The 27,047-nt window shown below is 39.2% G+C and overlaps 1 protein-coding gene across 1 annotated transcript in view; it reads right to left on the reverse strand.

Moving 5' to 3' along the window:
- WARS2 (tryptophanyl tRNA synthetase 2, mitochondrial) overlaps positions 1 to 10,118 on the reverse strand; it is an 82,596-nt gene extending 72,478 nt beyond the window's left edge. Inside the window, exon 1 of the mRNA XM_057720741.1 lies at positions 10,012 to 10,118. Coding sequence (XP_057576724.1) covers positions 10,012 to 10,101 — 90 coding nt within the window. The 5' untranslated portion in view covers positions 10,102 to 10,118. The remainder of the gene's footprint in view (positions 1 to 10,011) is intronic.
- Between the last annotated feature and the right edge of the window lie 16,929 nt (positions 10,119 to 27,047).

The following is a 27,047-nucleotide window of genomic DNA, read 5'->3' on the forward strand; positions in this document are numbered from 1 at the left end:
ACATGGGAGGAATCAAAGGTTATTAAGACAGATAAAGGTAGAGGAGAGAAAGGCTGCTGAGGAGAATTATATATTATTGAAGAAATAACCATCACCAAGCACAGAGGACCCACTAGGTGCTGTGCACTTGAGGAGGAAAATTAGAAACTTGCACTCAGCTAAAAATAACTCCATGCTCATTCTGCTTTTGTAAAATATGCTTGCTGCCCCGAAAAGGAAAAACAAAAACAGGATAACCTAGCAATCAAATTTAACCATAGGATGTTTTGCTAAATATGGAATGTTCTGCACCTGCTCTTATAAGTTTCTGTTTGGAAATTTCCGTGCTCTATAAACCAAGTAACCAATCTACCAATGCTAACTGTAAACATGTGCACAGACCCCTATAAAAGTAAAGCTCACCCTGAGCTCGGGGCCCAGAACTTCGGAGCGTTAGCTCATCTGGGGCCGCCAGCTTCATAAACCTGAGTTCTTCAACCCTCCAAGTGTGGTGCTTGGTTTCTCAACAGACAGATTTCTGCAACACAATGGCCAAGGGACTTTATACGTATGGCAGAATCTTGACTCCACATACAATTCTTACCATGTGAGTATTACTATTAATACCTTGCAGATGAGAAAACTGAGGTGTAGTGAGGCTGAGTAACCTGCCCAACATCACACAGTTAGCACACAGTGGAGCCAGGACTGACCGATCCCAAAAGCCACGGCCCTGCTGCTTTACCACACTTCCTCTTAGTGAGAAGTCAGGCAACTCTGAGTGTAACGTTCGCGTGACTGCTGATCCTCTAGACACTTGCCTCTCTGGGTTACTGAGTTTCATAGCTTGGCACCACGGGGACCCTTGGAAAGTCGCCAGCCATGGGAGAAGCCAACGTGGCCTGCACAGAAGGACTTTCCTTCACAACCAAGATGGCCAGGTTACCAGTATCCGTGGAGAGGAAGGCCAACCTGGCTCTCTCCCCAGAATTGGCAAGGCCTGCATATCATCTGGTTCTTAACATCTCTCTCGGGACCCCACCTTCATGCTGCATACTTACCCTCAGCCAAAGAGGCTCTTCTTTTTTCCCGTAACTTTATGAACTGGCTGCTCAGACCATTCTCCCCATGGGAGGACAGGAATCCAAATCAGGGATTTAAGTAAACAGTTCTATTTCCCTTCACAATTACATTACCCTACTTCCCAAAAGGGGCCCAAAGTAATATACTGAGTAAAGAGTGAGGCTGAATGAATATAAAATAGAATGGTCCATGCGAAGTCTCTGTTCATGGGAGTATAAGGAAATGTTCATGAGAAGTCCTTTGTATATAAACTCTGTTCAATGTTGCTAATCGTAAAGCCTCAACAGCATCCCAATTAATGTACTAATTGGTAATAATTCACTTTGATTCCATTAATTACAGACTCGTCTAAGAACTTTTTGGAATGAGAATCTTTCAGAATAAAATCCTTACTTATCCCTTGTAGAAATGGCCTACAACACTAATTACTTTAATCTTTCCCATCTTCTCACTTTGCACTTCTGTTACTTTTGAAGAAAGTACTCTAGCCATAAATCCCAACTAGACCCTAGATAGTGGTCCCCAGGCCATCCATAAGCTTCAGCACTCACCACCTCTCCTCTGCCTGCAAGGCTGTACACAGGTTGACCTTTTAGCTATAGACTGTGTATAAACACAACTTCCTACATGTACCTTGGGACTTATGTGTTAAAAGCCTTTATTTTACACAGGGTAATCCTAGTGGCAGTAGCCAAATAGAGACACGGAGATAAATTTACAAGACAGCTTTGTTCCTTTCTCGTAATTCACTGAGCCAAACAAGACTAGGAACAGCAACAACAAAGGATGATTTACAATTTCTACTCTGCATGTCACCATTGCAAGATATATAAGCAGCTTTCATGGAGGAGATTTAAAAGTTTGCATGGCAGTTATCAGCATATTAACACAGGTAATTTATTTCAGAATTTAATGTATTTTTTATTAAATTTAGTACACAGAGTTTGTAATCAGACTACCTGGGGTTATATCTTGGCTCTAATACTTGCTATATGAACTTGGGTGAGTTATTTAACCTCTCAGTATCCTCATCTATAAAATGGGGCTAATATTAACACTCACCTCATTGGGTTGTTAGGATTAAATGAGCTAATACATGTCAAGTGCTTCAAACCATGCTTGGTACCTGGTAAGCATCCTAAAAATGTCTGCTAGTACCATCTCCCCGTGTCATCATCATATTTATTAATAACTGAAATTATCACAGTCCTATCAGACCAGGGCCCAAAAATGAATTAAACACTAAATCAATTTTAGTACAAATAAGAAAATAATATCCACTGAACTAAAACTTTAAAGAATACTGATATTTACTTTTTTAGATTCATCATTACTACAAAACTGGTAAAAAAAAAAAAAAGGGAAGCTACAATGAAAACTTAATTAATGAGTAAAAACTTTAGATGGCTAAATAGTGAAACAGTGTGTGTCGTCCTCAACATTAAATGAGAATACGTGAAGCATTCTGAAAACTACAAAGTGTTATATTAGAAGAGAATATTATTATTAATGGAAATAATAGATTCCACTTGAAAATGTTTCACAAGGTGAGATTTGTTATTTTATTTTATGTTTTGGAATGCCTTGATGAAAAATCTACAACTATTATCCCAAGAACCTTAAACTTGAAACAATATATCCAAGGTCATTCAGGGCTCCATCCATGGTGGAGTTGCCTGGCACTGTAGAGTCACAGCCAGAACACCGGAACAGGAATGCAAAGGAGAAACTGATATCTCTGTCTGTCCACAGGTTCCTGTGCCAGCCTAGAGGGCCAGGGATATAAAAGTGGAAGTTGTAAGAACCTCTGCAGGTTAGAAATCAGGGTAGCTCGACTGTGCTTTTGAAGAGACAAAAGGGCAGTCAAAAAGGCAGTTCTCTTAAATGTCCATCAACAGAGGAATGGATAAAGAAGATACAGCACATACATACAATGGAATATTACTCAGCCATAAACAGGAACAAAAGTGTGCCATTTGTAGAGACGTGGATGGACCTAGAGACTGTCATACAGAGTGAAGTAAATCAGAAAGAGAAAAACAAATATCGTATATTAACGAATCTAGAAAAATGGTACAGATGAACTTATTTGCAAAGCAGAAATACAGACACAGATGTAGAGAACAAACGTATGGACACCACGAGGGGAAATGGTGGGTGGGATGAATTGGGAGATTGGGATTGACATATATACACTACTATGCATAAAACAGATAACTAATGTGAACCTAGTGTATAGCACAGGGAACTCTATTCAATGCTGTTGGTAACCTAAACAGGAAGGAAATCCAAAAAAGAGGGGATATATGTATACATATAGCTGATTCACTTTGCTGTATAGCAGAAACTAACACAACATTGTAAAGCAACTATACTCCAATAAAACAAAAACAAAACAAAAACAAAAAAACAAAAAAAGCAGTTCTTAGCCAACCAGAAGTAGGTTCAATGCAAGGAAGACTGTGTACGAAGAAAAAAGAGAGCTGTAGATGAATTGTGGTAAATGATTATAGGACTATTAGAAGTCAGAAGATAGGCTGGTGCAAACCTAGACATGCCCTTGCTTTCTTTAGTAAGCAGGGAAGTTAAGAAAAAGTGCTAAGCCTCTGACTGCAAATAAAAGATAGAGTATTGCTAAGAAATGATATAGAGAGAAAACTGTGAATGCCTGGGCAGAGATAAATTCAGTCAAGCTGGAGTCAATGTATCACCTCTGTGCCTATAAATTACCTCTCTCTTATCTAGTGTCTCACATGGGCAGAGCAGCTTCTATCCTAAGCAAGTACATTTCTCCTGTGGAAATTCAGGAAGAAGGCTTAGGCCTCATGCTGCAGTCTCTAGAAGAGCAATTCCCGAACCCCTGATTGGTGGTGGTAAAACAGGATCAAGAGCAGAACTGGAGTAAGTGCTCTTTGGGAAGAAGCGTGAGGCCAGGTTAGTGGTAATAGTGACAGAGTGGTCCACAGCATCATCTTTGTGCACAAACATCAGCATATTATGCTGAAGTAAGCTGTGTTAGGAATGAAAGCAGTTAGAAAGGAAGGAAGGAAAGAAAACTGACCGCTGTTATCTCAAGTACTCTCATAGCTCAAGAAAAACAGAACAAAGGTTGCATTTCATTGATAAAATACATACATACCAAAGTAAGTACTCCCAAACTACTCATTGACAGAGCAGCCCCTTAAAAATAATCCACCCATCATATGTGGTCCCAAGCCAACAAACTCACTTGGATATTTAACGAAGCTGAAGTTATTTTTCAAACTTCACCTTAAGAAGCCCAACACTGTGTGGCACCATCTCAGGGGTCTCTGGTTGTGTGTGGAGGGAAGGTGGTAGGCGGGGGTAGGAGAGGCCAAGCAAGCAGGGCTGTAGCTGCTTTTCTATTCCTTAACTCAGAAAAGCTCTGCTCTCATCTGTTTTATCTAAGAGGGATTCATGTAAGATGTGATTTCATAAGAGACGACTGCTGGTCAGGTGGGAAAAGCACAGGCGAGGCTGAGTGTGAATCCTGGCACTGCTATTCACTAGCTCTCTGACTCGGGAAAACTACCCAAGTAATTTATAACTACTAAATAATGCCTCAGAGCCTTTGCTGCCTGTTTTATACAATGGACAGAATAATATTTACAGGATTTTTGTGAGAAGTAACTAAGATAAAGCGTGTATACTACATAGCAAGAAGCCTTAGCACATACCAAGCCTTAGCTGTATTTTAGTTCTTTCTATGAAAGACAGAGGGATATGCATGCATATAGGCTTAAATATACAAATATATATATATATTTGCGTAAGCCTCCGCAGACAGTTCTTCTGTAACATGCAACCACGCAACAGGTGTACTGAGAAAGGATCTGGGGGTTAGCAGCCTCACCCTTTTCACCATTTCCTGGCTGTGGATGCCATAAGAGCTGCTAGCATAAATGCTCAGCATTTATGTTCTTCGCCTATATTTTCAGCAGTACCATCAGTAGTTTTCATCAGCTAAGCAAAGCGATTTTCAGAGAACTGAAATATTATTGTTTTGAATAAGCTAAGTCAGTTCACAAGGGAAATCAACCTAAAAAGCATTTTAAACAAATGGACTCATAGACTGAGCTTAAAATGGGCTTTAGAGTGAATGCATGCAACATCTTTCTTTAAGAAAAGCACAGAGAGATGAGGTAGCTCGATCAAACTGGCACAGTTAGCAATTAGTAAAATTCCCAGATGGTGATAGCAGCTCCTGATAGCTTTCCAGGCTGACTATGATTAGCTCATGTTGCATGTTGGATGAACAATACAAGGGCAGATAAAAGCTAAAGGAAAAGTCACTGGGAACACTGCCCCATTTAATGCCATTAAGATCACAGAAACTGGGACTTCCCTGGTGGACCAGTGGTAAAGAATCCACCTTCCAATGCAGGGGATGCAGGTTTGATCCCTGGTCAGGGAACTAAGATCCCACATCCCGTGGGCAACTAAGCCCATGCACCACAACTACTGGTCTCACGCGCCTCAACTAGAGAGCCTGCATGCCACAAATGACAGAGCCCACATGCTCTGGAACCCTCACACCACAACCACAGAGCCCCCGAGCCTGGAGCCTGAGTGCCACAACTAGAGAGAGAAAACGTGCAAGCCACAACTAGAGAGGCCGCAACAAAAGATCCCTCATGCCTCAATGAAGATTCCCACGTGCCACAAGTAAGACCTGACACAGCCAAAAATAAAATAAATAAATAAATAAAATATTTTTAAAAAGATCACGGAAACCTATAATAACAAATACTAATTACAAAATATGGAATGAAATGCCAACAGTAAATTTTACCATCCTAATTCCATAATTACTTAGCTTTGTGACATTAGGCAAGTCATTTAATTAAAGTCTACTTCTATATGTATACAATAAGGTGTTAATACTTGCCTTAAAGCCTTGTTACGAACATTATCTCTGTTGGAGTATTCTTGCCAAAATACATAACCTCAGTCTAATCATGAGAAAACATCAGACAAACCCAAATTGAGAGACATTCTACAAAATAACTGACCAAGTCTCTTAAAAAAGGCCAGGGTCATGAAAGACTGAGGAAGTGCCATAGATTGGAGGAGACGTGACAACGAGACACAATATGGGATCCTGGATTTGATCCTAAACCAGGAGGAGACTAGTGGAAAAACTGGTGAAATCTGAAATTGTCCCAAGTTAATTTCTTGGCTTTGATAATTGTATTATATTATGCAAGAGGAAGCTGCTTGGTGAAAGGTATACAGGAATACTCTGTACTAATTTTGAGATAACTTTGTGTATCTCAAATTATTTTAAAATTTAAAAAAATGCTAAAAAAAAAAGCAATTTTTAAAAAAGCCTTGTTGTGAGAACTAAATACAAGGTCAAAAATTTAATACATTGCCTATTTGTTTGCAGGCATGATTCCTTCATCAAATGGCTACATTTAGCAGGTATAAACAGTAGAAACAGTATATTAATACTGGCCAAACCCAGATTGGGACAGCTAATAATGAAATGTGTTGTTCAACTGTGATAAATATGTGGATATTTTACACTTCACCTGAATGATTACAAATATTCTTGCAAAAGTCTTCTAACCAATATTTCACTCTTTGCACAATACAATCATACTTCAGTGCTTAAAGAAGTATGGATTCTGTGTTTGGTCAATGATGACAGGCTTAAATTTACCTAATGCCATCGGCGTTTAAACATAACATGTCAGATCTTCATTCCTCTGACTCTGTGACTACTCTCATCTTGTCAGACTTCAACGGTTTTCTATCAGGTAACACCTGGCAAAATAAACCACTTTCATATAAATCGTACACATCTCATAATGAGTATGGCTTTATACACTTTTATTTCTGTTTTCTCTCTAGTTTTTATTTTAAACTTGATTCTACGTTTAGCCTTGAGGGGCAAAAGCCTGCTCTTGAAATAACTCAAGGTCCCAAATGACAAGTTTATTACCCAAGATTTTGCTTTTTTAAGAAAACATTAAAACAACCGAGGAATTGCAATACTCTAGCAAAGTACTGCTGTGGTTCATCCACTTTTGCCTCTCACCTCAGGGAGTAGCTGGTGCAGCCAAAACTAATAACAAGCAAATTGCTATTTCTTAGTTTTTGATAGAATCATTGATGTGATAAATATATGTTTCTATTATATTATACCCCTGCAAAATAATTTTTGTTTTCTACAAAGGTTATGAGATATCATAAAAATGTCTAATGCATCTGGTTTAAGAATCCAATTCTTCCTTCACATATTTCTGCATCTGTTCACAAAACCTCTTTGACTTCAAAGGAAGTTTTTCAAGAGAAAAAGAAGATACATACAGGAAAAATGGCCATAAATTTTTAGTCTTCTAAAGTCAGTTTAATAACTTTCCTAAGGCCATTTTAATAACAGCACTGTGGGACAAGTATCTCTCTCAGAGACCTACAGTACCACAGATGATATAATGACTATGCATTTATCTGAAGATTTATGTTTTAAAACTTTATTCTGGGTCTGAAAGTGATATATCTTCAATTTAGAACATGTGAAAAATACAGAAAGCTTAAAGAAGAAAACTTAAATCACTTTTAATCCACTATTAAGGAAAACCAAAGAGAAACAAACAAAAAGGTTAAGCATAGTTGTTTCCTTCCAGTCTTTTTTTTTCTGTACATATATTTATATAAATATTTGCACATATAACCTTATATAATATGCTATGAATGAATGCAATTTTATATCTTTTCTCAATTGGTCTTTCAAAATACTGCACTAGTCTTTCAAACCACCATTTTTAATGACTGAAAATTATAGGGGGTGGGGAGGGATAAATTAGTAGTTTGGAATTGTAGACACAAACTACTATTATAAAATAGACAACAAGGTCCTATTGTATAGCATAGGGAACTATACTCAATATTTTGTAATAATCTATAAGGGAAAAGAATATGAAAAGAATATATATATTATGTATATAACTGAGTCACTTTTCTGTACACCAGAAACTAACACAACTTTGTAAATCAACTATACATCAACAAAATTTTTTTTTAATTTATATGTAGAATTATGCTTTAAGAAGTGCTCTTGCTTACATTTAATTCGTATTCTACTCAAAGCTAAATTAAAGGTTTTGAAACACTAATAAGTTCTGGAAATGCCACGTCTTGAAACAATCTAGATTAACAGTTGATTAAGATAACTGTATTCATAAATGCCACTAAAACAATAGTAGAGATTTAAGAATTCTGCTCTTTAGTATTCATAATGATTTAATGCCCTAAGCTTCCCGGGACAAGCATTAGTGGGCTGTAGTTTGCTTTCCTTTTCTCTTTGATTCTCTGTTTCTCATCACATACTCAACTCTTGAGTTATGAGAGAAAGTTTGGGTCTAAGACTTAGTCACTTTGAATCCACAGGTTTTAATATGCTAGTATTAGCTATAAATACAGTAGTCAACCAATTCTGGTTCTGCAGAATCAAACCCTCAGACTTCAAAGAGAGGAGTATTTCATGTATTTATCTAATTTTGAATCAATTTTTACCTAACAATGCTGCCTGAAATTTAAAACATATAAAGAGTTGCTTTGACAAATAACTTTCCAGTGTGGTATCCTCTATCCTTACAAGAATTTTGTGAGGCCCATATCAATGAAAAACACTTAGGTACAGAAAGTTAAGTAATTTATAGGATGATTAGAAAACTAAGTTGAACTTAAATCTTGGGTTTTCATAATTAATCTCACTGCTTTACTCTGGCTTCATAATCATGGAGTCACACATTTTCCAAAGCTTGAAGGAACACTGTCAATCAGACCATCCCTTCCTCCACCCATTCTGCTAAAGAAAATGAGTCCAGCGAGATTAAGTGACTTGTCATGTCACACAGCTAGCAAGTGGCAGACAAATCCCTTGACTTCTAGTTTTCTAACTTTCAGTCTAGTACTCTAATACACCATACAAAATTCTCACACTTACACATTATGACAATGAATACGCAAGGATGCCAGGAAATCACCTAGTAATCACAGAATCTCAAAGATCTCCCTAGTTGCCAAGAGCTATCTCCCAGGATATGCAGAGATGTATGGCAAAGTGCTTACCACTGAGATTGCACTTGGAAGATGTTTAGTAAATGTCTGGGTGAAGCAAATATCTGAATAAGTGAAAGAGTATATATATATATATATATATATATATATATATTTTTTTTTTTTCCTTTTGCTATGAGGGTAAAATTCTAAAAACTGTCAATAAGGGTTGAAGGCCATGCCCCTGCTCTCAGCACTACAGAGTAATGGTAAAAGGAGTGCTACCAAAACAGGACGACACCTTTGGCAGCTTGCTGAAATTCTTTCATAGAACCTCCTAGATACTGGTCTACTTCGCGGAAATGAGGAGAAATCATAGTGGAAGATGCACTGACACTTGCTCAAGTACCGCACGGCCAGAGGGAGAACGTCAAGAGGGTGCACCTACTTAAACCGCTCGATTCCTAACGAGACGTCTTCTCTAATTCCTCCGCCGGACCCTTGGCTTGCTATTAGGGAAAGGAGAGTAAAAACAGCAACGGGATCAAGACCAGGTGGGCAGTGCCCGAGGGACCCGTCGTCTGGTCCCGGACACCTTCATACAAGGCTGGGCTTCCCGCGTTGCCGGGCAACAGCGGAGGTGCCGCGCTCTCAGGGCGCTCAAACGGGTAGAGGCTGAGACCAAGCGGGCAAGCGGCGGCGCGCTCCTCCCACCAAGGGCGCGTTACGTCACCGCGCATCCTTGCAACGTCGCCACGCTCCGAGCAGGAAGGCAGTCTTAGGCGAATCGACCTTAGGGACGGAAGGGCTCGGTACTTTCCGGAGGAAACGGGAAGGGAGAAGCAAACGGAGGAAAGAAAGAGGGATGAGAAGGGCCTAGCGGGATGGGAAACTGGTGGAAGAAGGGCCAGCTTCGGTTACCTGGGGAGCGGGTGCAGCTTCGGGTCCTTGATGAAGTGCCCGGATGAAGTTCCAGCACTCACGCGCCTTCCGCATTGTGTGCAGCGCCATCTTGAGGAGGGCGGAGCTGTCTTGTCTTGAGTGACATACGCTCAGAGAGGAAGTCCCGGATTCGCAGAGCTTTTGCTTGCTGCGCATGCGCCCTTGCTCGAGGCGGGCATCTGTGCTGGTGACTCGGCGAGTCCGGCATTTATAGAGTAGGTGGGGGTCGGGAACGGAGTGGGGCTTGGCTTTAGTATTTGCCTTGGAGACCTAATGTTTGCGCAGGTTTCCTGAAGGGACAGTCTCCGTCGGTGATATTAACAGCAGCGTTTTAAACTGGAAGAAAGTCTAGTAAGGTGCCTTTCGGATCCTAGCCGTCCTGAGGCAAGCTTTTAAGAAATTGCTCTAGGATTGGGACCTCCCCAATCCTCTTAGTGGTCTTTTGAGACCTATGTAGCTTCATTAATGCATTCAATCTGCAAACGTTTGTTGAATTCTGCCGTCTGCTAGCTACTGAAGGTGCAAAGAAAGACATATCTTGTCTTCAACTAGTGTACGAGCTAATGGGCTAGCAGATAAATAAATGATGCACAGTTTTAGATGTGAAGGAAGCAAACGCCAAGATTGGGGCGGTGGGGTGGTTAGGACTGTGGTGCTTCAATCTGGTCCAAGGAAGGCTTAAGAAAAAAGATGACACTTGATAGAAGAAATTGTTTTGAGTTTTGGCTTAAATTATGAGAAGAGTTAACACGGTACTCTTGCTTCTGTTAATGCACCCAAAAATCCATCAGGAAGAACTATAATTGGAAGAGATTCGGCAGAATTCCTTTATGTGTTCTGTTGTATTTATTCATTAGGAAGAGGTAGGACGTAAATGCAGTAAGGATGCTGATACTCTTAATAGAAATGAAATCTAACAAAGTAAGACAAAACTTATCAATTAAAAACATACAGTAAAAATCTCAGAGTGGTACACAGTATTGGTGAAGTTCAAGTGTAAGTGATGTAATACAGAAATAAGCAGGGAGGGAATTGTAGGAATGAGGACAAAAAATAAAGCTAAGGAAGTCAAGTTTCATTTTTCAACAAAACTAATCAGTTTGTTTTTGTCTCTGTTAAATTTGAGGTGCTTGTAGTGCTTCCAAGTATGACACGAATTAGATAGATAGGTCTGGACCTCAGGAGGGAGGTCTGAGCTACAGAACAGATGGTAATTGAATCCAAGGAAATCTTTGAGACAACAAGGTCGAGTTTGTGGAATAAAAGTAGTTGGAGGATGGAAATTGAAAGGAGTAGCCAAGTAACGTTTAAAAGCCCCCAAAATGTGGTATTACTGAACTCCAGGAAAGACACCTTGCCAGTGGAAGTGATGATTGATCTTTATAAAGATACACGGTATCTCTTGTAAACATGCAATTTTATAAATGCCTAAATGTTTTGTATTCATATATATAGCAAGCATTAAAATACTGAAGTAGTTTTTTACAGATATGTTAATTAGATTCGATGACCCTAGGAATTAGCAAGGTTAAATTTCTGACATCCTCAGCCATCTGGATTATAAGATAAAGCCTAGCAATGAGATGAGGGTTTAGGCAGGAAGCTGTCACAGTGCCTGCTCACTTTATTTCCTCAAACAGTAAATTTAGTCTTTTATCTCTGAAGATTCACATGACTGATAATATTTTCACGGGAGATGTTTCCAAGACATACTCCCATTGAAGAAAGTATATCAGGAAAGCAGTGTTATCACTTCAGTATCTATATTTTTAAAAGTAAGTTGTTTTTGCAAGGACCTACTATGTAGACCAATATACTCAATATTTTGTAATACCTGTAAGGGAAAAAAATCTACAAAAGTGTGTGTATGTGTGTATATATATATATATATATATATATATAACCCTGAATCACTTTGCTATACACCTGAAACTAACACAGCATTGTAAATCATCTATACTTCAAAAAAAAAAAAGTTATTTTCAAACTTAGAATAAATTGTGTTTCCTACCAGTGGTGACCTGGTGACTCCTGAGTGTCACTTAGCCAGCATGATGATTCCTTTTGTGTTTCTTACATTTCCCCAGCACCTAGTATAGTACCTTGCACAGAGTAGGCGTGTCTTTTAAATCTAAATTTTGTTTTGACAAAGTAAGCAACTAATTGACAGGTTGATATGCTTTTAGCCAGAAGGGGCAACTGACAGCAGTAAAGACACTAGACACTGTTAAAAGCAAGCTAGTTTTTTCTGCTCTTGCACTTTTTTACAATAGCACTCTGAAACCTTATGGTGTTGGCGAAAGTATCATCTCACCATCATCTAAGCTTACCATCTTCTGCTCTTCTAAGAAGTGTGGTATATTCAGCATATTTTAATAAGTTTTGTAAATGTGAATCCTGAATCTTCAGGAAAAGCTGTTCTTCAGTGTATCTTTTAAAGAAAAAAAATTGTACCTTTTGAAAAGTTTCCATATTAAATGGTTAACATTTTAAAGGTTTGTATAATGCAGGGTTAGTTTGATTACATGGGAAGTTCACTTATGGAGTATTTCATTGTCCAGCAGTGTTGTTTAAATGAAGCATCACTGTATTCATTGGCAATATTTTACCATGGCTATCATTTGGTAAGCCAGAGAGCTTTAGTACAATGAGATATAAATGTTGTATTGAGAGCAGACTTTAGATATACTTACAATTAAGACCTTTTATTGTCATGTACTTGTAGCATGCACTGTCTGTCTACATGTGTTCGTGCTTACAATTTTGAACACTTGTTTAAAATTTGATTTCTCATCAACACTTTCATTTTATAGTAAGTTCTAGTAATTTTGCTCTTTCCTTAACATTCCCTGCAAATCCCATCTTGCTTGAAACAATAGATTAAAACCAGACTGGCAGTTGGGGAACGCTTTCTATTGCAACCATGTGTGTCAGAAGAAAGGATTAGGTTTCCTTGTCCAAGAACATCAAGGGGAACCTCCACCTCTGCAGACACACCTCTATTCCTCAGTAATGGAGAGTTTATATCTAGTTAGATTTAAATGGGATAAGGAAAGAGTTTAAATCCACTCTTAGCTCTGGTAGTATAATCAGCCCTCAAGTCTCAAAGTATCCAATTTTGTTTCTTTAATTTAATTCTAAGTGTCAGGTTGGTGTTAGATGCTGATCAAGGTAATGGAGAGTTACCCTACACATTTATTCACTTAGAGAAGAATTTTGCAGAATGCAAAGACTAGATGGCATCTATGTTCAAAACTTACTTGAAGCGCAATCCATTCACCTCTGACCTTTCATTTATATTGAGTATGTTTAGCAAATACAGAGGAGAGATTCCACAATGAAGGCAAAACTTTTTCTTCATAATTTGGGGTTCAACCACAATTCTGTGGCCCTTCTGTCTTGATGCTGGACTCATTTTTATGATGACCTAAATCAAATTGAGCCAGGGTCTCCCTTAGAGTGAGAGAGCTTCCACGAGTCACTAAAATACATGGGAAACAATGATTTGGAGATTGTTCTTTTACACCTTGGCTTAATTCTAGTTCGACCCCTCATTTTATATCTGATGAAACTGCTCCAGAGATATTCAGTACCTCGATGAAAAGTCACACAACAAGTAAGAGCAGGAATAGGAAGACCTTTGATCTCCAGACGGGTGCTCTGCTTTTAGTGACACCACTGTAAAGGTGAAGGAGCTAAGGCTGGGGCTGGTCCAAGCAAGGAACAGTTTCACCCAAGGGTACATGCTGGTCATGCTTCAAAGTCAGAGCAACTAAATGGCTGAATTTTAAAGGGTTGATGCTCTCATCTTACCACCCCTAACATTAAAAGATGCTGTTTTTCCTAGTAGTTTTTAGGGAAGTGCAAATTGTAGTATCTGTTTTGTGTGATGATAGTGATCAGGAGGCTTATCTGGTCTTTGAGGAAGCTACTTAGGGGCTCTCAGGGTGGCATTATTATCACTATTTTCCTGAAAGGTGCCATCTGGTAAAATCAAGGGAGAGGCTTGGTGATGTGGATAGCAAAGTAGAATTTTTCTCAGAGTGCCTTTTTCTTAAAATTAAGGGCCAAGGCCATAGTCTTTTCCAGATTCAACTTCTTACCTGCTTCCTACTCCACAGCAACGAAGACATTTTGATTGGGGTTGGGACAAGGTGGTGAGGATGGGGAGAGCCAGAGCAGAGGTAAGTGAATAACTTACAGTTATTGATCTTCATACAACTAACTCCATTACTTGTAGAATCCTTCGTGTGCAGTAACAGGAGGAAGACGGATTATATGGAAGTGCTGCGGGCTCTGGGATTCCTGTTTACTTTTCATGTTTTTCTCTCCATACTCTTTTTCAAACTGCTTTTCAACAGTAGAATACAGATCTTCAAAGAAAACAGAGAATTGCTCCCTTAATTAAGTATGGATCTAGAATGAAGAGAATAATTTTGGAGAAATGTAAGAGATTTTTTGCAATGTTCCCCATCCGCACTGTTCACCCACAGTCTTAGGACATATGTTCCGTGGAGGAAATGGAGCTTAGAAGTGAGCAAATTAAAGTTTTGAAGGAATATCTTACTTTGTTATCTCTCTTTGCATGCCATATCTTTTCCAGGTGAAATGGCCCTAAAGACAAGATCTGTATGTTATCTGCACACTCATTCTATTTTTAAATCACCACCCTTTGCTCTCAGCTACTTCAAAACTTGGGTGAGTTGGCTTCCTTCTTTTGGATTTATGTTTTACAAAAAGTACTATAGCAAGGTCTCCAAAAAGCTTCCTGGAATGTCTTTAGGTAGGCTTTTTTCTATTTTCTCTATGTAACCAAGCTACATCAGATTCCTTCCCATACCCTACCTATCTGGTGTGATTCTAGGATCCTAGCTGTGACCACTGAAAGTCACACATAATGCTTAGGTCTTGATCTTTCTAAAAACAACATCAAAAGACATCTTAATCTCTCTAAAAACAGGGAGGGAGTTACCCTCACTGTCTCTGTCAAATCCCATCCCTAACCAGTTAGATTCTGTGGGACTTGCCAAAACTCAACTGACAGTTGCAATCAGTGATTTTTTTTTTCCCACTTTTTTGTCCTTAATAAGTAGAACTGAGCATGAATTTGGAGAAAATTTACATGGAGGTTCCATTACTGATCTCAGTGAACCGTTTAATCTTCATGTGCCTCTTTTTCCTTACGTAAGATGAGTACAAAATAGGAGGGCTAAATGACATATGTTGTAACTCGTGATTCTAGGGAGTAGTTTCTGTCCCAGAATCTAACTGTCCCAATTCAGATTCATCTAGAGATACAGAGATAGGTACTACAATCAGTCAGGATCCACATTTCAGAGCACATGCCCTGACCCATGTTCGTGGCAGATACTGAGATACAGATATTGAAAACAGGCTTCAGAATTTTTTCAAAACTGTGCCCCAGGCAGCTACTCTCAACCAAATAAAATTGGGCCTACTTGACATCCTGGCATGGCAGGGTTAGGTTTATGAAAAACAGAAAATGAAACTTTTCTCACCCAACTTTGAACATGAAGTGGATTTTCAAAGGGTAGGCGGGAAGATTATCTTGACCTGTTTTCATCCTCTGTAGCTACTTTAGGTTGCTGTTCACTCAGCTCCCAGCTACCTTGCTTTTTGTTGTTTCTCAGATATGTACTCATTATTTTGTAGTCAACAATCACAGTGATTTATAGGACAGCTGCTAATCTACCAAGAGTTTTAGGACAGGGTTACCTAACAGATGCTGTGATCTTCAGGAGAGGAATGTAGCCACTGTCCACTCACAGCTTGGCAGGAATGGGGAATGGGAATAGCCCTGCCTGTCTCTCCTCCCACACTCTGATCTTCTGATCTGTTAGTTCCTCTCCTTCGCTGAACTTCAGGGCAAAGAAACATGATTTATCTGCTCCATGAAGGTCAGTCCTTACCCCTCCTCCCCAAGAAGCACACAACAGGTTGCAAAATGGTACACAGTGGATCTGGAAGGCCAAATGGAAATATTCAGTACAGAACTATCCATCTATAGAACTAGAAATATAACTGTTAAAAAAAAAAGTGAACAAAATCCCAGTCTTCTTAGGATAACTTTTAAGCAGGCATTAAACTTGAAGGAAAACCATGTTTTCACCTCTAGCTTAGAGTACTTGGGACATCAGAGAAGGGCTCGATAAATATTGGCAGATCAATTAAATGAGCAAGTGAACATGTGAGGGGAAGGAGGGAGGTGTGCCGTGGGATATTTTAAAGATAGTGCAGGGAATTGGGGAAAAAAGTGTAAACCCTAAAATAAGGCCTGGAAGCATTTTTTAAATCTCTGCTATATGCTTGCTTTCTTGTGGTTTGCTTTTTCCACTAAAAGGCAGAATGCATAAAACATTCTGATTAGTTGAGGCTTATTACTTAGGTTCCAACTAATGTTTTATATATAAATCTAAATTACTGCTCTTCATTCTGCTTCTCTCTCTGGTCAAATCCCTGTGGGAGGGAATAACATTCCTGTGGTGGGTAAAATAATTTCTATGGAAATTATTCAGAACACAGTTTCAGTAAACACTATGTGAAGATATGATTTATTTCTGGATTCAGCCCTTGTGCTTGCATCATCTCCCTATTTATTATCAATTTCTCTGTTTGCCAGCATTTCTTTTTAAGGATTTGTCCATATCAGTTTTGCATCTAAGAGGATAAACTTACATCAGGATGTTGAAGCAACGGAAAGCAAGAGACGAGAGATTGTGTGGGAAGAGATTGTGTTCGGGGAGGCAATGGGTGTACTGAAAAGAACACTGAACTTTATTCCCAGTCCCCCCTCTGCCATAACTTGCAAAGTGACACTGGAAAGTCCTTAATCTCCCAGCTTGCTCTTTTATCTTAAAAAATGGGGGTGGTTGAAGCAGATGATGTTCAAGTTTCCTTCCAGTCCTTAACTATATAAGCTTATACTCATGCAGGTGTTACATGTTTAACCCAAAGATCTACAGGCTGATAGACTGAGCTATCTTCCCATTTTGACAGATGGGCCTATGGGCACCTCAGTGACTCTTTAATCATTTCATTATAAATCTGTGAAAGATCCAGAAACTGTGTCTTGAGTAATGTGTTGGAGGGATTGAACCAGACTGTGACTAACTTGAGGAGAGTGTTGTTAGTGAGAAAATCCTTAGATAATAAATTCAAAACAAAGGTGGAATAATGAGTCTTCTAATATTATCACATGCATTGGGGTAGGGGGAGGTGGTGTTTGGAAACTGGTGCCAGGGAGAGAGCCTGGAGGCAGAGTAAGAACTGGAGGAAATGGGAGAACCATTTAGCTGTGATGGTTGTCCAGCAAATGGGCCACTACCTTTATTGACTCATACTATTCACTCATGGAAAAATCATTTAATGTATGCTTACTGCATGCCCCTAAAACTAAAGGGCTAAAACTGTCCTCTTTGTGTCACTACAGGTACCACGTGATACTTCTTATATGTTATCACATGTATTGCCTTCTTTTCCTGGCTCTAGTTTCCTAGTTCCCACTCTGAAACCTCAGAGACAAAAGGATTGGAAAGCCAGCATTCTGCCCTGCCGCTTTCCCATCCTTCCTTCCTACTTCCTTCCCACACTTGTTGACCACCTACTGCTAACCTGAGACTGTCTAAGGTACTGGGGATCCACGAAGAGAAAGACGTGGATTCCACCATGGAGAAGCTGAGTATTGCAGGGAAATTTTCTTATACATTTGTTAAAATACAACAGTATAGGTGCCATTGTAGAGCATGGACATGGGAGTGTAAACTTAAGTCCCCCGGTTTCTAAAACATCAGCATCCAGATCACTCAACATGCGTCCACAAAGCCCCTGACAGAGTAAGGATGCACTTCTTGGGACATCTCTCCTGGTCGACTTGCACAGCTCCCACACCAGCCCCAGCTACACTTATCAATTCTATTGTCACTGTAGTCGCCTAAATAAAAGCAAAATCCACATACCTAGGGCACAGGTCACACAAAATAGGACTGTGGTTTCCCCTCAAAGAATAACACCCCTTTAGAACCTATTTTATCCCTCTTGTCTTAGAACCACTAGGGAATCAAGGAGGGAAGGGAAAGAAGGGGTTCTCTGGCTCTCATCTTTACTGTGTCAGGAAGATCCCTCTTCAGTCCTGTTGCGGCTCTGTTTATTAAATGATAAGTCTCTTTTCCTAGAACACTCAGGCTAGGTCTCATAGATTCTTAGACTTTTCCATGTGTCTGACACTTAACACCAGGAGGTGGTGAGCTGAAGTTTGACAACATGATGCTAATAACACACATTCTTCAGGGCTTGACATTCTGTTATTTACTCATCTGGCAAAAACGGAGTGGGTGTCTATCCCGTGCCAGCCACCATGCTAAGTGCTAAGTAACAAAGCTGAATAAGATATTATCTGTGCCCTTCCAGATCACAATTTAATGAGAGAAACTGCAAACAGCAAAAAATTTCAGGGAAAATGTTTTTGTATCAAGATCTTTTAATTTCCATCAAATCACACTTTAGGGATGGTCCTGCCTCCACTGCGTCCTATTTGTATGACCTTGGACAGGCTTCCTAAGGGTCTTTGCTCCACTTTCCTCACCTGAAGATAATAAGTTCCCCAAGTGCCCTTACAGCTCTGAGATGAGCACTAGCTGGCTTGTGAAGGAGGTACTGAATGGAATTTCAAGTTGGAAAGAGAAGCAGGATGCTCTTGAGAGGGCTAACTGCATGCATGAAGGAAGCATGGAGACGCAAATGGAAAGGCATACAGTGGGGGTGAAGATAGGGGAATAAGGTATTAACACATCTCCCTGCATCCATCCTCTGCCCCTTCAGTTTATTCTCAACCAGCAGCCAGAGCAACCCGTTAAAATGTGTGTTAGATCATGGTCACTCCTCTGCTCAAAACCTTCCAGTGGCTTCCCATGTCATTTAGAAAAAACCCAGGTTCTTACCAAGACCTGTAAGGCCCAAATGATCTGTAGTCTCCATCCCAGCCTCCCTTTCTGACCTCTGTGCCCGTTGCCTTCCTTTTACCTTGCTCTGCTCTGGGCACTCTGGTCTCCACACCAGTCCTCAATGCGTATCACCATCTAACATATTTACTTAATTTACTTTCTCATTCTCTAGAATGTAAGCATGATAAGAGCAGGGACTTTTGTCTGTAACATTCTGTGTGTAAAATTTAGAAAGTGCACGGCTAATAACATCCTTGTTCAATGAATTTCTCTAGTTTATGGATTAGGAAACTAAGGTCCAAAGAAGGAAAGTAAATGAGGTCAAAGTGCTCCTTAGAAGGAGAGTCTAGTAAGACTTAGATCTTCTGTCTCTCTGCCCCACAGGCCCTATGGTAGACAGAATAATGGGCTCCAGAGATGTCTGCATCCTAAAGCCCAGAAATATGGCAGAAGAGACTTTGCAGATGTGATGAGGTTAAGGATCTTGGGATGGGAAGAGGATCCTGTGGATTGTTGGCTTAACTTCTGATATTCGTTCCCTGAGCCTCTTCAACTCTATTAGATTTATTTATTCACTCACTTATTAATTCGCTCAACTGATATTTACTGTATATATTGATAAATCTGTTTTAGCAAAAGAAAAAGGACATGAAAGGGGAATTTTACATCTCTGTGTAATTTTTTTTTAAGCTGTGGGATTAAGTATGTATGTTTTTTTTTACTTTAATTTGAGGATTTCTAGTGTTTTTAAATTTAAAAGATAGAAAAAGATATTTTCTGAGAGTACTCTGAGCCACACACTATGGTAGATACTGGAGATAAAGGAAAATTCTTGAACTACATGGACTTACAGCTTCATAAGGGTGACAAGTGAACAGAGAATTGAACTGCTCACCTCAGGCAAATGTCACCAGGGAGGAAAGCAGGGTTTCGGTGGAGTCCCAGAGCGGGAAACTAACCTGCCTGGAGCAGATTATTGGGGTGGAGGGGCGGTGAGTAGAGAATCCCAAAAGTAATCTCTCAGTTGAGTAGTCTGGTCCTTATCAAGGTTTGCCTGTCCCTGGCCTTGGGTGTTTAGCTAACCAGAGCCAGCTGTTTTGCGGGTGCCTTCTCCCCCCTGTCCTGCTGTCCCTGCCTGGTCCCTTCCCTTACTGCCTCCCACGCCTTGGCATGACAAAGGCATTTTCAGTCCCTTTCCCAGGAATCTATTTAGAGCCAGCATCCTGTACAACTCAAAAGGAATCACAGCTCATGATGAGATAAGGCAGGGACTTGGAAGAAAACGATGAACATGGACAAAGCCAAGGGGGAAATATGCATGTTTTCATTTGCTTTCCTCAAACAGGATGCTTTCACACCACTTCTCATAATCCAAACAGTATGTTTCTCCTTAACATGCTGTGATGATGTGGTGGCCATCCATTGTAAAGCCACGCGAGGCACGTTTTTCTCCCAAGATGGTGTTAGCACCCCTCCTGGTGCTCCCTTCAGCACCCAGGGCTCCCATATCTTGTAGGCTCTGTCACGTCCTATCCCAACCCCATGACTGTCTCTCTTTTCCATGGACTCCTAAGATCCTTCTAGAGCAGCACGGGTCCTGCCTGAGCACACGCCCTGCACCCAGGGAGCGCTCAGGAAATACTTGCTTAATTGCACTGAATACTATGAAACAATGTAGGTACCAGTTGGGACACATTTTGAAACAACTGAAGTCAAATGCTCATTTCAGAAGGCTAATGAATCATTTTCAATGTTCATTTATCAACTCTAAGAAAACAGAAAAATGTTCCCACAATTCTCAAGTTAGTATTTACCAATGACATTTTCAACCTGATTTCAGAGACTAAGGAGGGAGTAGGTTGCATACATAATGAAAAGTATATTTTAATTGCCCTCTAACTTGTGGTTGTGTATAAAGAAGGGAAATATATGAGGGCAAAATGAGTGGGTTGCAGATATTAGCTTATGTTTTCACACAACTAAGACAAAAAACTGCGTCTAGCTACTCCAGTCCCTTGCAGACTGAAGCAGACATCCGTGTTTGGATTCCTCCCACCAGCAGTGAATGGTGGGAGGAATGGTTACTTTTTTGCACAGAGAATTCAATTGTTCTGGGCTTAGCCAGGATGCAGATGGTTTTCCATTGCTGGAATTGATCAGAGATGGTTGGGGGGATGCCCTTAGGCATTGCTTTCACCTAATTGGCAATGAAGGCTTTCAAGAAATCTTTGAACAATAACACTGTTCAGGTAGGTACCTACTTGGAGAGGTCAACTGCTTCATTCATCTTTTAAAATTCCAATCAAACAAGTGGCAGTGACATGTCTTGGTGCCTTTTCATACCATCCCTGACTTCTCAGAAGCAGTTGGCACCAGTTGTCTTCCCTGGCGGGGATCGCTAGCCCTGGCTTTGCAACAGTCCAAAGAGCCTGCTGTTCTCCAGGGGAATTGCAAAATACTTTTAAATATTCTAAAAATGAAATTAAATATTCATTTTATTTTAATTTACATGTGCCATCCAGTACTTTTAGAAGATGTCAGTACTGTGGAATGACATGGCCAACCGTCGGATGTTTCAAAGCTGAAATACAGCTGTGAGTTCTCAGAATAAGATGCTGATGGTCCTGTGGTCCAGTACTCTCCGATTTTCACCTTGGCCAACCATGAAGCTTAGCCAATATTTATCTTTCTGTGTGGCTGTAAAAAATTTTGTATGTCCAAGATGGTCAGATATTATTTCATAAAGCTTTGTTCTAGTGAGTTCTAGTAATTCTTAATCTTTCTCAAATAAATACTGGCTAAGTCTTCTCCTAAAACAAAATAACTAAGAATCCACATTTTACAATTGCAGTGTAATTTTGGTATGAGAAAACTATTTCTTGGTCTCCAGGATCTAGAAAATAAACATATAACAAACAATTAGGAATGTTAGAGTCCCAGTCAGGGAGGCAGACGTTCTGTGCATCTCCATCCCAAGCTCTCCACCTCAGATTTCTTGCTCTTTTTTACTTTTTGCTTAAGCTTATCTTGGTATGTTGCCTGGGAGTTTAGATGTGTTATTATAATACAAAAAAGAATTATATAAGACAAAACACAACTTGCTTTTCTTTCCCTTCCAGTCCTACTATAACTTAGGCAAAACTCAGCCATTTTCTTCCATTATGTAGAATGGCTACTGAAAAGGAAGGATGTAGAAAAAAAGAAAACTTTCAGGGAACAGTGAGAAATGAATGCATCATGAATGTACTTAACAGGGAACTGTGAGTAAGCGTCATTCCCAAGAACATGGAAATGGCTTCTTGAAAATATCTTTTTTTTTTCAATTTTAAAAGAAATGCATGCACATGGTAAACAAAAATAATTCAAATTGTAAGCAAAATACAAAATAAAAAGCAAAAATTCTCTTCTCCAATATCCTATCTCGGATCCTGAATCCCACTGCCCAAAGAAGAGCTGTTAGTCAATTGTTATGCATCCTTCCAGAAGTATTCTATGCATATGACAAAGATGTAACAAACACCCACATGCTTTTCTTCCCTACAAACTCTACAACTTCATTTTTTCCCTTATTGTGTCATGAGCTTCTTAACATATCAGTAAACATTTATAACTCAGTTTTAAAGAAAATGACATACTTCATAGTATTCCATTGAATGAGAGTATCATTGTTTGTTTATACAATCTTTTTTTGGTAGACATTTGGATTGCTTTTAATTTTTATTTATTTATTTATTTTTGGCCACGCCGCACAGCATGTGAGATGTTAGTTCCCCAACCAGGGATCGAACTTACGCTCCTGCATTGGAAATGTTGAGTCTTAACCACTGGACCGCAAGGGAAGTCCCTGGATTGCTTTTAGATTGTTACTATTGCAAACAGTGCTTCAATGAACACCTTTGTAAATACATATTTGTACACACACAAAAAAATGTCTCATATCTACAGAGTGAATTTCTGAAAGTGAAATGACTAATTCTGATGTCTATTTGCATCTTGAAAATTATCTCATTTATTTCCAAAGATGTTAACCTATGTGTACACCTAACAACAGTGCATGAGAATGTTTCCCACCTGCTCTCATCACTAGAAATTTGTTTTTATAAATAACAACATATAAACACTATCATAGGTTACATCTGGTGTTCAGGAAAGGACTTTTACTTTTTGCTTTCATAGACATCTGTACGATGTAAATTTGATATAGTGACGATGTTTTCTTTTGTAATTAAAAAAGAGTAAAGAGATTCAGAGACTTGTCTGTAACTGTTTGGGGGTAAGATTTCACTTGTTAAGCCCAGAATATGAGACCATTCTCAAAAGAAGACCATGGAGGGAGCAATCAGAGGCAGAGTTCTGTTTGATATGGGCAGGCTGATGAGGGGAAAGTACACCTTGCAGACTACTCAGCTGTGAAAACCAGAGGAGGTAACCCTGTGGTACCAAGATGCAGGAGCCCAGAGACAGCTGTAAATCTCTTGCAATGTTAATATCTTCCCCTGAGGTCATAATCCCTAGAATGAGGGCTTATTTTTACAAGCTACACCTACAATGCAAAAGACGAGCCTAAGGACAATACAATCTATGTTTCTCATTTTAAATTCTTTGGGAATAGAATCTGCTCAGTTCCTCTTTTCCTCACATAGACTGGAAAACTTGGATCTATCCCCAGCCTTACACATTTTCTTTAGTTTAGAAAACCCACATGTCCCACTCTCAAAATCATTACTGTGGTAGAGGGTTTTTTTCAGGGCAAGAATTCTTTGTAAAACAGTATCCAGATTCAGTGTAAAACATCTGAGTCATAACAATTTAAAGTCCAATCTGGTGTGCTACAAAAGATGTTTCTACAACATCAAGTAACTCATATGTAATTGGTAAATAAGAAAATAACGTGGAATTTGTGGAATTCAAACTTGATTTTCCTAGGCAAGGAGAGCTAGAATCACTGGAATAAAATTATAACCTTTGGCATGAAAGGAAAAACTTTTAGAGTGATTACTGCTAAGCAACAGTTCTTTCAGCTGTATTTTAAGGAATTTAAAAATAAGTGCTCGATTGCCAATGGTAGTGCAAAATTGTATAAATCAGTGAAGTGGAATTTGACACTGCCTAGCATTTACTCTTGATTTTGGGCCAAATAGTGTCCCCTCCCAAATTCGTATATTGAAGTTCTTACCCCCAGTATTTCAGAATGTGACGGTATTTGCAGTTAGGACCTTTAAAAGAGATAATTAAGGCAAAATGAGGTTATATAGGTGCACCCTAATCCAATACAACCGGTGTCTTTGTAAGAGGATGAAACTGGGACACAGACAACAAACCGAAAGAGGAAAGACCTTGTGAGCACATAGCAAGAAGGTGGCCATCTGAAAGCCAAGGAGAGGGGTCTCAGAAGAAACTGAACTTAACTGACACCTTAATCTTGGACTTCTAGCCTCTAGAATTGTGAAAAAATTAAATTCTGTTATTTAAGCTACCTAGTCTACAGTTTTTTTGTTGTTGTTTTTTATGGCAGCCCTAGCAAACTAATAGACTCTTGGATACGGAGATATGTTGCCACAGAAAAATGAAACAACGTATAATTAAAATTATGCATTGTGATAATATTTATGATAGCAAAATAAAAAAGGAAAAACCAAGAAACATCATAATTTCCTTCCACAAGAGACTGGTAAGCTATGGTATATCCTCACAATGGAATATGATGCAGTCATAAAGGACCGTGAGGAAGATCTCTGTGAACTGGTGTGAAGTGATTTCCAGGATATACTCTTAAGTGAAAAAAAAGTAAGGTGCAACAGAGTATATGTAGTATATTACATTTTGTGTTAGAAGGAAGGAGAAATAAAAATATGTGTGTTTTGGCTTCTTTTTCCACAAAATAGACACAAGGAGGAAAAATAAAAAATGGCAATAGTGCCTAATGTAGGGTAAGGGGTAGGTAATGAGCTTAAGAAGACCAGGATGTGAGTGTGATATCCCTGAGTATATATTTAGTGTAGTTTGAATTTTTGAATTACAGATGTTTTACAAATTCAAAAATAATTTGAAAAGATGAAAAGAATTGAACCCTAGAGTTGAATACAATCAGAAAAAAATAAACCTAACCATTTATCAAGTTGATAACATAACCATGCAGCCAAAAGGAATTAAGGCAACTTTTGAACACTATCCTGAATGGGGTATAGTCTAAAGATCAAAAGATCTGTTAGAAAATCTGGAACTTAGTCGATTTGTTGTTAGCATTGCTATTGGAGTACTAAAACAATTTTATTTACACTGTAGGACAAAGCAAAAAAAAAAAAAAAAAGTGTGTTGAGACACTTGGGAACTCGAGTTTTCCCTGTTTAAGGAAAGAGATTTAAATATGCTGTGGAGAAAAATAAGGAAGAACTCTGAAACTGGAGCACATCATTATGAACTCTGTGTCCAGCGCACCAAGAAATTAGGTCTTAGTTTCTAAATACCATTCTTCAAAACCAATAAGGCTTCTTGGGCAGATGGTCAGGTCTAGGTTTGGAGCAGGGAGAGCATAGGGTAACCCCAGAATATATAGTACCAGAAATCAAGGGCGTGCATAAAGACTAAAAATTAAATGCCAGAGGGTCAAAGAAGAGGTCTTGAAGGGGCTCCTAATGGCCACATTTGAGACAATTTGAGCACCCCAAAGAATAACATAACACATTAGTAACATATTACATAATATATTGTAATATAATGATATAACACATTGAATTTTTAAAAATCCTTATGTCCATAGAGATGCTACAAAAAAGCAAGGTAGGAGGAGGGAGGAAAGTAATTTATGTAGAAGGGATGATAAAGGTACAAATTTATCATTTTGCAACCCCAGTGCAATAAACAAATCAGGTGAAGATCATCAGTGGTGGCTGTTACCTAGACTTACTGTGAGGATCATCTCACGATATACGCATATATCCAATCATTGTGTTGTACCCCTGAAACTAATATAATGTTATATGTCAATTATATCCCAATTAAAAAAATAGCCAAAAATCTCACCGATGGTAAACTGTTATTGGAGAGCAGAGGAGCCATACATCTTAAAATATTCCATCACAGATTGCTTATTCATTACAAAGGGAAAAGATATCCTTGCAATGAAGAAATTCAGCAAATGCCACTTAATCAAATGATTAAACTTAGCATCACCAATGGGACACATGACATTAGGTGTATCTACCACGCTACAGTGGGAAGTGTATATCACCTATACATGCCAAAGCAATATTTTGTAGTTTGCAGTATACAAATATTAAACATTATTTGTCAGGCTTACTCCTATTTTATATTTTTCAATGCTAAAGTAAATGGTATTTTAAAATTTCTAATTGTGCCAGTACATAGGAATACAATTGATTTTTTTTTTTTTTGCTGTGCGCAGTCTTTCTTTTATTTTAGTTGTGGTGAGTGGGGGCTACTGTTCCTTGCATGTGGTGCATGGGTTCCTCATTGCCGTGGCTTCTCTTGTTGCAGAGCATGGGCTCTAGGTGCGTGGGCTTCAGTAGTTGCAGCACATGGGCTCAATAGTTGTGGCTCATGGGCTCTAAAGCGCAAGCTCAATAGTTGTGGCACATGGGCTTAGTTGCTCCGTGGCATGTGGGATCTTCCTGGGGCAGGGATCAAACCCTTGTCCCCTGCATTGGCAGGAGGATTCTCAACCACTGTGCCACCTAGGAAGCCCTACAATTGATTTTTGTGTACTGATCTTGTATCCTGCAAGTTTACTAAACTCACTTATTTGTTCTAGTAGCTTTCTGGTAGCTTCCCTAGGATTTTGTACATAGATGGTTGTGTCATCTGTGAATAAAGGCAGTTTCGTTTCTTCCCAAGGGAACGTCCCTTCTTTCCTTCCCTCCTTCCTTCCCTCCCTATGGTACTAGCTAGAACCTTCAGTGTAATGTCGAATAGAAGTGGTGACCCTGACATCTTTGACTTTTTTACTGATTTTAGAGGAAGAGTGTTTAGGCTTTCACCATTAAGTATGATATTAGCTGTAGGTTTTTTTTGCAGATGCTATTTATCAAGTTGAGA

The sequence above is a fragment of the Hippopotamus amphibius genome, chromosome 1 (assembly GCF_030028045.1).
Source record: "Hippopotamus amphibius kiboko isolate mHipAmp2 chromosome 1, mHipAmp2.hap2, whole genome shotgun sequence".
Lineage (NCBI taxonomy): Eukaryota > Metazoa > Chordata > Mammalia > Artiodactyla > Hippopotamidae > Hippopotamus > Hippopotamus amphibius.